This window comes from Leptonychotes weddellii, chromosome 2 (assembly GCF_054177405.1).
Source record: "Leptonychotes weddellii isolate Sample4059 chromosome 2, ASM5417740v2, whole genome shotgun sequence".
Classification (NCBI taxonomy): domain Eukaryota; kingdom Metazoa; phylum Chordata; class Mammalia; order Carnivora; family Phocidae; genus Leptonychotes; species Leptonychotes weddellii.
In genome coordinates this window covers 121,516,328-121,527,602 of record NC_138370.1, presented here as the reverse complement: position 1 = coordinate 121,527,602, position 11,275 = coordinate 121,516,328, and the positions used below count along the sequence as shown (strand labels likewise).

General features: G+C 45.0%; 1 protein-coding gene across 1 annotated transcript in view; it reads left to right on the top strand.

Moving 5' to 3' along the window:
• Positions 1-11,275, top strand: part of FRAS1 (Fraser extracellular matrix complex subunit 1) — a 394,684-nt gene that overhangs the window by 313,999 nt on the left and 69,410 nt on the right. Inside the window, exons 40-45 of the mRNA XM_081813142.1 lie at positions 93-305; positions 1,293-1,446; positions 2,644-2,907; positions 4,689-4,877; positions 6,259-6,378; positions 6,654-6,833. Of these exons, the coding sequence (XP_081669268.1) occupies positions 93-305; positions 1,293-1,446; positions 2,644-2,907; positions 4,689-4,877; positions 6,259-6,378; positions 6,654-6,833 (1,120 nt within the window). The remainder of the gene's footprint in view (positions 1-92; positions 306-1,292; positions 1,447-2,643; positions 2,908-4,688; positions 4,878-6,258; positions 6,379-6,653; positions 6,834-11,275) is intronic.

Sequence of the window (11,275 nt, the reverse complement as noted above, 5' to 3'; positions counted from 1 at the left end):
TCAACAGTCTTGCACAATTCACAGCGCTTACCAGAGCACATACCCTCCCCAGTGTCTATCACCCAGTCAGCCCATCCCTCCCAAGATAAAAGTTCTCTCTTGATGTTGGCACAGGTGATCGTTTTGGCCCTGGAACTGCCAGCGACCTAGAGGCATCATTCCCTATTCAAGATGTCCTGGAAAACTACATTTACTACTTTCAGAGTGTTCATGAAAGCATTGAGCCAACCCATGACATTTTTAGTTTTTATGTAAGTGATGGAAACAGTCGTTCAGAAATCCACAGCATCAATATCACCATTGAGGTAAAGACTTTGAAGTTGGAAAAGTGGGCCTTTGACAACAATATCCCACCATTAGCTAGCTTTCTATGAGCTCAAAAGCAAAGAAGATTGCATTTGATCTTCAGTTTTTGAGGTCAATTTAAAAATATAACCCTGACCCTTAGGAAACTTGTAGAATTAAGGCTGGCATTTGGGGATGGTCTGACTTGGAAATCTGTCAGGGTAGAATGTGTTCATTCTGTGTGAAAACAGTTTGTGAGGGTCAGACAGAGAAACCCTGTCAGTCTCATATTTAGCTGAAAACTAACATATGGCTATTTTTCCCTGAAATTATTGTATGTAGTTCTAGATGCATACTTGCCTTTTCTTGTATTTTTAATGCATCTATTTGTTAAATTGTAACATCAAAGAAACGTGTTCCTTGATGCTGTATTTATTCTCATTTGAGCAACTAGATAGCTTGCTCTACCAACCCAGGGAGAGAGAGAGGTAAAAGATAAAACTCAGAATGGAATACCCTCTGCCCTGGGATAAGACCATCAGCATCCTTCAGAAGTGGTAGAGGGGGCCTGGCGCGGGATGAGGGAGACAGCTTTAGAAACCCACACCCTTAAATATGGTGCCCTCCTACAGTACTATGATACTCTTGGGGTTTTCTAAGACACTTTTGATTTCAAGCAATTTGCTCTTTTATCCTCAAAATATACTCGTACTTGTCTAACCCCATGTCCAGATTTTTGGTCTGAAAAACATGATCATTGTACCCATGGAAAATATCTTGAAGATTTCTGTAAAATGTCAGTTTCTTTCCAAGGAGATATTTTGCTTGTGTGACTTGCTCTTCTTTCAAATGAACCATTTTGATTGGGAATTAAAGATGGTGACACATTCAGTACTATTTCAATAGTGAAAGTTGGTGTGACAATGTTACTTTCGTTGACTAAGGTGCATTTTCTTTCTTCTTAAACCAATATCTGTGTGAGACCTGATATTTTATGCTTTAATCAGAGGAAGAACGATGAACCTCCCAGGATGACCTTGCGGCCCCTTGGTGTGCAGCTAAGCTCGGGAGTGGTGATAAGCAATTCTTCTCTGAGCCTGCAAGACCTGGACACTCCAGATAATGAGCTGGTTTTTGTATTGACAAAAAAGCCTGACCACGGTAGGACCCAACTGCTATGGCAGCAAGCTTCTTAACTGAGGTGCCCGATAGGTTTTTAAAATAAACACATAGGTTTCTGTTGATTATTCCTCTACTTTGCCTGTGCATAGCCCATTCTTTGCATCAAAGTATAATCAGATTCACAGCTAGCCAATATTCTTTGGGGTCACAGTGGACACCAGTTGCTCTAAAAAGCCTGAATCCTAGGTAATTGGTGTCTCTGAAATTCAATTTCAGCTGTTTTCTTGCTCTCCTGTATAACCTCAGGCAAAACATTTGGTTTAGAGTCCTGTTCTCAGAGTAGGATTGCTTGATAGTCCTGGGCCATCGCATCTCATGCAAGGAACAGTGCGGCAGCCTTGTTATTAATTGCAAAGCTGTTCACTTCAGGTTAGAAGTGTGCTAGATGTCTTTATGAACTTGATCCTTTTGCAAAGAAAGCACTTTTCCTGATTAAACCAGAGGTAAAAACCACCATGGGAATCTTTTACCTACTTCTTTTCTAAGCGCCATCCCTCTGGTATTAGCCAAAGCTCTGGAACTTTCATCTCCCAGATGGTATCTTAGTGTATCATAACACCCTTGGTCTTTTAAAGATGAAGTTGTGTTGATAGAAGGTTAATAGAAGAGTCTGTTGGTCATTGCATTTTATCTTCCTTCACTTTCACTTTCTTTAATGAAACATTTTAACTGTCCCATCATGATACACACGACCCTTAAAAACAGAAAAATTTGCCTCAACCCAAAGATGTCTAGTGTCTTTCTGAATTTATAAGGAATTTAAAACACAATCCCTTCTCCCATCCCAGATGCCCTAGAAGGAAGGCAGCAGAAGAGTGCTATTTTCACTTTGCAAAGGGGAAAATAAGGTTTAGATAATACAGTGAGTTCAAATTCATGGAGGGAGATTTGATTTCTAAGCCACTGTATTATCACATTCACTGTGTCTCCTTAAGAGATTTTTGAACAGGAAAAGTTGGATTTTATCTTCTTTATTTGTAGGTGAGGCCCAGGGCAGCACCCTGTGGTTCCACAGAAAATTCTGAGTTGTTGGTCATTTATGTGTGTGTGTCACCAAGAGCCTCTGAAGTGCTGGACATTTTACCCAGGCTCATGCTAGTTGACAAAATCAGGCAATATTTTGGTGCCATATATATTCTATATTGTTTCTTTGTTTTTCTTTACTTTCTTCCTCAGGCCATCTGCTCTGGAGGCAAACTGCTTCTGAGCCCCTGGAGAATGGGAGGGTTTTAACTCAAGGCTCCTCCTTCACCTACCAGGATGTCCTGGCCGGGCTGGTCGGGTACATGCCTGGTGGACCCGGGGTAGCAGTGGATGAGTTCCAGTTCTCCCTCACGGATGGCCTGCACATGGACACGGGGAGGATGGAGATATACATAGAGCTGCCTACAAGTAGCGCCCCCAACTTGGCTGTAAACCGAGGCCTCCAGCTCTCAGCAGGTACCACAGGAATGGAAGAGAGTGTCTGTGGTCCTCTGTCCTTATTTCTTCTTTGTCAGTGCACATGTTAGCTCTGTGGGACGGTATGGAAGTAGGCGTTCAGAACTCAGAGAGACCGGAGGTGGGGAGAGCTATTCTTTTAAGGATACTAAGAGTTGTGAGTGACTAATGTAAATCTCTTAAATTCTTTGGACCAGATGCCTGTCTGTGATTTTGGGAAGAGATTGAGAAGAGTTTGTCGTACTTCCAGGGTCCTCAAAACCTTAATTTATCCAGCTACTCATAGGGATGGGTTTCTTAGAACATGGCCATTGCCCAGCCAACTCTGCAGGAAACAACAACAGCAAAAGAAATCCAACAGAATTTTCCAGGTGTTTATTTAAAAAAACAAAAAAAGTGGGCGGGGGGACAAAAATAATTGAGATTCACTAGATATGGTAATCCTAGGGTGTAACATTCGCAAGTTTGCCCGTATGTAAGCAGCACCTGAAGAACCTGTGACGTGTGTCAGTCTTGAAGTCGGTTTGCAGTAGGAAGTTACTTAATTAGGGAGTGGGCCTTTTCCCCCCAGAACATCTGCATCCCACTGGAGTCCTCTTTGTTTATCTACTCTTAGTTTCACATGTATCTTGTAGTGAAAACTATATGGCATACTGGTATTTGAAAATTTGGAGATTCCCAAAAGTCCCCATTATTAGATCTGAGATTTAACTTTCCCCTATTTATAAGCAGAAAGTTAGCCTCTTAGTGTTTCATGGGTGCTGATAGAAGACATGAGACTCCTGGGTCAGAGACCAAATGCTTTGTTCCTCACAGCACGAGGGGCAGCATTGCCATCAGCAAGTTTGTATCGTTTCCCTTTGCACTCCAAGTCTGGTGTGGGTGATGCAGAAGGCCCAGACAGATGCCTTCACACGCAATGAGATGCATTACAGAGGAGGAACGCTGAGCCTGGGGGAACTTCCCCTGTTATAGTAACAATAAGCAAGCCTGATCTTTGTCCCAGAGGAAGATTATCACCTCCATCCCTCTGGGCTGCTTGGTGAAAATGGCCTGGGGAAAGAATAGTTAGGCCTTGCATTGTTGGCATTACTCAGCAAGAACACACAGGGCCCAGCCAAACACTAGGATGTATTACACATGAATGACTAGCATCTACTTTACCAGAATTTACTGTTCTTAATATGAGCTGGACAGGAAAGCAAGGGGCAAGGCCCCGAAAAGAGGTGTTTGCCAATTGCTAGTGTCTCGCCTCCATCCCCAACAACCTGCAGAGCCTTACAGGGCCTAGCACTCAGAGCCCCCTGTTTTATAATCCTGTAAACATTGATTTTAACTCTTTGGTTTGAGATGGCAACAAGGTATGTTTATAAGTTTAGGTAAAGCTGTTGCTTATGATTTAGTGAACCTCAAGACAGTAAATAAGTTAGGTCCAAGAAGGCTTCACCAAAGATCTAGGAATTATTACATTGATCTAGGGAGGGGGTAACTGATAGGTCACAGGAGTAGAGTGAGCATGGAGCAGGGAGAGTGAAAATGGATCAGCAGAGAAAAGGGCTCAGGTCTAAACCCAAGGGAGGATTAACAAATTGGGAGGTTGGAATTGTTTCACTTAGGGAAATTAAAATTTATGCAGCTGGAAACCGAGAAGGGCAAGCACCTGGTATTCACTTAAACCCAGGCAGTGTGTGATCATTTAGTCTCTAGTCTCCTGAAATCCCTTGACATCCTATTCAAAGGCAATGATGGGCAATGACCTCCTCCCTCCCACTCTCTTCCAGGGTCTGTAGCACGCATCACAGAACAGCATTTGAGAGTGACAGATACTGATTCGGATGACCGTCAGGTGATGTACATCATGAAGGAAGATCCTGGCGCGGGGCGCCTGCAGATGGCAAAGCACGGCAACCCGGAGCAAATCTCTGTGAAAGGCCCCATCCGGAGTTTCACTCAGGCTGACATTAGCCAAGGTCAGCTAGCTGTCCTGCGCCTGCCCAGACTTCGACAGAATCCACCCACAGTAGTAAATGGGAGTTAAATGCCTGGTAGCTTATGGCAGTAAACTGCACTCTTTGTTCTGAATAAGAGCTGAGTTACAGTTTCATTTATTCTTTCTTGTCTCCTCAATTTTTTGTTTTTAAAAAAACTATCCTTGGCTAAAATGTGTTCATGCTTTGACATAGCATTGATGAAATGTGGGGCTATTATGGAGAAAAAGAATCATTTTGACTTGCTATGATGCTAAAAAGTGTGTGTGAGAGAGACAAGGAAAAAGAAGTGAATTGGGATGGATTAAGGTGAAAATTATGCCTGCCTTAGGTGAACAATTTATATCTCTTTTCAGCTCCCCCAAGAGCACAAGTTAATGAACTAAGCAAAATGGAAGGGCATAAATCGGAGCTGCCTGGGGGAGATTACATAGCTCATCCCTCCTCCAGGAAGTGCTGATGTAATGTAAAAGCATAAATGTTAAATGCTACGTAGTTACTGTATAGTTCTTTTAGGGGTTAAAAAAAGGGGGGGGAGTTACATAGTGGGGGGAAAAGTAATCCAAAGTCATGGGAGGATGTGCAATTCCATTTAGAGGTGGAAATATGGCCCTGAGGAGTAGAAATAAGGGTCTTGTCCATGCACTAACACTCAACATGGGTAGCAGGTGAATTCTCCCTGGACTCTCTCTACTTTACTGAAGGGGGTGGAATAGACAAAGGGATGGTAATTCCTTAATTATTCCTTGCCTCAGTGTCTCTTGTAAAAATGAGACCGGGTGCCTTTCCCCAGATGTTTGGTTATATTTACATTGCGAGGTACCTGGAAGTGATAACTGTGGCTGAACGAAAATGGAAGAGTTTGCACTTCTCCCTTTGGATCCTTTTGACTAATATGTAGAGTTTATCTGTTAATTTGTTGGTTGGTTATACTCAGTGCTGTTTCAAAAATGACTTAAAGCTGCACTGAGAAATGGGAGTGACGAGCTCTGGGAGAATATGGGCCACAGCTCCACGTCTCTGGCCCCATGACGTGGGTATATGGCCAATGATGTGGGAGCCGTCACTGCACATTTCCCATGTGCTTACTCATGAGACTTCCTTCGAGTCTTTCACAAACCATAGGCAGTGCTACTTGGGATGGTTTTATTATGAGAGTGTTTTTGATTATGAGGAAGCCAGTAGTGGGAGGGGAAGGGAGGAATTGAAAACTTTAGATTAAAATGGCTAAAGCAATGTCAAAGTGAGGAAGGTGTTAATTGATTCATTGGTGTGAATACCAATCAGATCCCCACTTCCCACTTGAGAAATAAGGGCAGAAAGCACTAAGAGCAAATCTTGATTATCTTGTCCTTTTTTACAGGCCAAGTAGAATACAGACACGGGAAAGGAGAATCTGGCGGGAGGTTTGCTTTTAAATTCGATGTGGTCGATGGAGAAGGCAACACGCTGATTGGCCAGTCATTTTCTATCAGTGTTTTGGGTAAGGGGACTTTGGGCTTCTAAAAATATTCCAGCAGGTCTGAGGTTATATAGCGTACACCGTGCTTGCCTTGAGGCTGGAGTCTTTCCTTTACCGAGCTACATGGGAATCTGGAATCCTATGCCCTCTGTTGTGTGAAACTCTGGCTCCTTGGGGCACTCTCTGAGGGACAGGCCTAAGGATTATTCTGATTTTACTCCTGGGCACCAGGCCCAGAATTGAAGAAAGGAGGTTGAAAGGATCCCCTTTCAAATCACTGTTTCTGATATTTTCAGAAGACAATTCCCCACCAGTCATCACCACCAACAAAGGGCTGGTCTTGGATGAGAACTCAGTGGAGAAAATCACCACTCTGCAGCTCTCTGCCACTGACCAGGAGAGTAAGCCTACAGAATTGATCTATATCATCACTAGACAACCTGAGCTGGGCCACCTGGAACATGCCACCTCACCAGGTAAGCCTGTCATTTCTTGCTTCATCAAACCAAAGTTGGAATTTAGTAAGTGTTGGGGTAAGCCACTCACACCTAGAATCTGCCTTGGTTAGTATTTATTTTTACATTACTAATTTTAACCATTATATACTACCTTGCATCATATTTGGCACACAGTAGATGCTCAATAATTCCTTGCTTAAAGTTGAACAATTGCAATTTTATGTAAGCAGTCTTGTCTCCATAACCAGATTGTCAATTCCTGTAGGGCAAACACTGCACCCCGTTCTTCTAAAGTCTGAGCACCTGGCACAGTATGATGCACTGTGTTTAAAAATGTAATTCAGGAAATAGCAAGTGAGCATGTGTATTGGGCAAGATTCTAGTTGAGCTGCTGCTGAGGGGGCAAAAAAGATAAAGGAAATCCCATCCTCACCTTCCAGTGTGCTTTATTGGATGAGATAAGGAACCTTTGCATATAACCATACATAAGGGAAGAATATGGCAGGTATTTTAAGAACTATATAAACCTGGTGTCATAGAAGTTCAAAAATGGGAGAGGCTGCATTGGGTAGGAAGGTGCACAGAGATGGCATTTAAAAGTGCCCTTAGAGGGCGCCTGGGTGGCTCAGTCTATTAAGCATCTGCCTTCGGCTCAGGTTATGATCCCAGGGTCCTGGGATCGAAACCCGCATTGGGCTCCCTGCTCAGCGGGGAGCCTGCTTCTCCCTCTGTCTGCCGCTCCCCCTGCTTGTGCTCTCACTCACTCACTCACTCTCTCTCTCTCTGACAAATAAAATCTTAAAAAAAAAAAAGTGCCTTTAGAAGGTAGAGTTTGAACAGAGAGAAATGGTATTATTTTCAGAGATGGGAATAGCATGTGGGCACATTCAAAAAATAATGAGTGGGCTAGTTTAGCTAAAGCATATATTCTGAAAATAGGAGTAGATGGCGCTCATGGGTAGCCTGAGATTTTATGCAGGGTCTTCAAAGCTGGGATAAGTAAGCCTTATGTAATTCAATAGGCGATAGAGAGTCACTGCAGAATTTTGAGCATGGAAGGAAAGTGACATTCATCTAGTGTCTAAGAGATGGACCAAAAAAGGAGAGAAGAGGCAGGGACAGTGGGTCAGAAGTCTCACGTTTGGCCCAATAGTATGTAGTGAGGCTTCCTCTAGAGGGGTGGTAGTGGGAATAGGAAGATGAGAACCATGTAAAAGATCATGCCTGGCACCCAGTAAACTGTATTCAATCAACAACAGTTGGTGGAAGAGTGGGAGGGAGGGAGGGATTTCAGGGGGAGAACCTGTAGAACTTGGCAGCTGAATGGATGTGAGGCACTTGCTGAATAGCAATTTAAAGGTAGAGTTGTCTTTGTTCCATACATCATAGAGGTGGCGATGGTTTGCAGATTTAGATCATCACTTTCTTCCTTTGGATTTCAAGTTATGGATCATTCATTCAACCAGGGGAATAACAAAACAGGGGACGTACTTACCGGGATTCTACTCGCTCTCTAATATAGGGAGTCAGACCACAAGCAAACAAGCAAGCAGATATATCATATATCAATGGTTATGAGTATTTTAGGGGAGAAATAAGAGCATTCCAGGGTACAGGGAGCAAGGGGGTAAGGGAAGGACTCCCTGCTATAAGATAACATTTGACAAGACGTCTGAGGAGAGTGAGGGAGGCAGCCATGCTGACCGTTATATGGAAAGGGCATTCCAGACAGAGGGATCCGGGAGTTTACCATCCTGAGGTGGGATCAGCCTGGCACATTCCATTCCAGAGGCAGCAAGACCAGTGAATGAGCAGGGTGAATGAGAGGGAGATCTGTGGGGAGGTGAGCTTTGAAAGGTGGAGGGTAGTCTGGCAGAGAAGGTGAGGAAGGCAGACCACGGTGATGGCGAGGGTGATGACGGAGGGGGAAGCGTTGTGAGGGTTTGGTGGCAGGGTGTGGGGAAGGATGGAGAGATTGGCTAAAATCCCTAATGCAAATGGAGCAGATGGCCTACCCTTTTGTCCTGAAGTTCCTTGGGGAAGAATGCAGATCAGCACTCCTAAGACGTTGGCTGCCTGAGATATTTGATAACTAATTCATGAGCTAATTGCTTCTGCCAAAATTCTGTCAGGTTGCGGATTGTATCTCTCCGAAGATGAAAGGGCAAACTCTTAGCTGTGATGTTGGGCAACTGCATCCACACGAGACAGAGCTTTAAAAGCACTGAGCCTCAAGCAAGGCACTCTCAGTTGCATCACTCCTGGTCATTTCCAGCCCTCGCTCTTCTTTGACCGGGGGGCTCTGTTAAAAGTTCAGTGTGAGGCTACTTCAATTACTCCTTTTGTGTTTTTACAGTTTCAGCCTTCACTGGGCTTAAATTCTGGCTGCCAAGACCAAGTCAGTGCTGCTTAGGGAGAGAGACTCGTCGGTGATCACATTTTTCCCTTATCTTGGGAAAGCACCCTCCAAAAATAGAGGGAGGACTCCCCTTCCCTGGGACACTACCCTTCACCTGCCCTTTCCCACCAGGCCTGACTTCCTAACCCGCCTGACTCATGCGCCCGCCAGTTTTTCTGAGGCCACCTGTTTCTAGTAACTCTTGGTGGCCCAGATCCGAGGATCCAGTCCCCTCCCCTTTACTCTTGGGTCCCCTTCCCATTGCTAATGGAGCAGGGCTTCCTGTCCTTCCTACACCTCTAACCCCATTTTATGTCCTTTCTGTAGCATTTTGCCAGAATTCTCACCTTTCCTGTCTGCCCTAAGTGAGAATATTTTTGTGAACTTGATTCTTTTTAGATGTGAAAGGTGTCCCTTCAGAGGAGATACACATTGCCATCTTTCATGTCAAAAGTCCCCGCACCTCACCCCTTCGCCTGGATGGATGGATCTACCAGGAGCTGGGGTGGGCTGGCCTGCGCTTTCCAAGAAGAACAAGCAGACTTCCAGGCCCGTGTCTTGTGGTGCAGGCACTGAGCTATTTGGGGCCTGATGCCACTTGGAATTATCAGTTTCCACCAGCGCTTGCAGATATCCTCTCGCTGGTTAACTCTGAAGAGGACTCATTCTCCTACTGTCTGTCTTGGTCAGTGGATCGTGATTGTTCTTTTTAGATAGACAGGAAGGGTGTGAAGATCCTATTTTGTTCCCTTGAGGAGATATAGGGAGCCATATGCCTATGCAAACTGTGCAGAAGACAGACCAAGCCTGCTGCCTCGAGGGAGGGTAGCATGAGAGTCTGGACCCCGCATGTGCCCTTTTCAAGGTTGAGGGGCCACACCCCCATGTCAGGGACCCTGAAGACCCTCTTTTTCTTGTGAAATCAGAGTAAGGAGTTATATTATTAGGATAGAAGCTAAGCCTCTGAAACAGAGAGGCCCAAACCGCAGTGCCTTAAAAAAGAAGTTCATTTTCTCTCACAGAAAAATCCAGAGGCAGGTGGCCTGGATGGCCTAAAGTGCCTCAATATGAGGCTCCCATCTCTGGTCCAAGGTGACTACTGTAACTGTTGTCATTCCCCAGCCAGCGGTAAGGGACAAAGGCCAGGGGAGCCCACGTCCATTCCTGTGTTAGGAGTATTACTGGAAGAACACATCCATTTTGATCACATCCCGTGGCAAGAGGGTAGTCAGACAAAGCTGTGAGGTGACTGGGAGTGGTAGCCCCCAACTGGGCATCCAATCGCTTAGCTATCAGAAGCTGTGTTTTTTAAAGTCGGGGAGGAGGATAGCAATCTCCAGCACAACACCGGTTCTCACCTTCACCAAACATTCACTGAGTAACTGCTGCAGGAGAGCATTTGTTCTGGAAGTGGGAGACATGCAAACAAACATGTGCAAATGTGTCTCTGTAGCTGTGACAGCAACATGACAGGACGGTGGGTGCCACCGCACAGTGAGGTCCGCCTGAGGGAGGCATGGGAGTGAGTCAGGAAGGACTTCCCGGAGAGGATGCTTTAGCAAAGGTGTTCCTTGGTTTCCTCTTTCTCTCTGCCTCTCTCAGGATGGTGACATCAACCAAAATAAGATGCACCCATTGCTTTACTTCGGATTCTCCCCGCGAGCAGAGAGATCTGAGTGTGCTAGGACTGCCATAACAAAGTACCACAGACTGAGCAACGTAACAGCGGAAATGTATTGTCTCACAGATCTGGGGCTGGGAGTCGGAGATCATGGTGTCAGCAGAGTTGAGATCCCCTCTGAGGGCTGGGAGGGAGAATCTGTCCCAGCCCTCTCTCCTTGGCTTTACAGAGATGGCCATCTTCGTGCTCACATGGCGCGCTCCCTGTCTGTGTATGTCTCAGACAAACTCTCCCCTTTTATAAGGACTTTAATCAGAATGGATTAGGGCCCACTCTAATGACCTCATCTTAACTACTTACATATGCAATGATCCTATTTCCAAATAAGGTCACACTGTGAGGTACTGAGGGTTAGGACTTCAGCGTATGAATGGGGGCGGG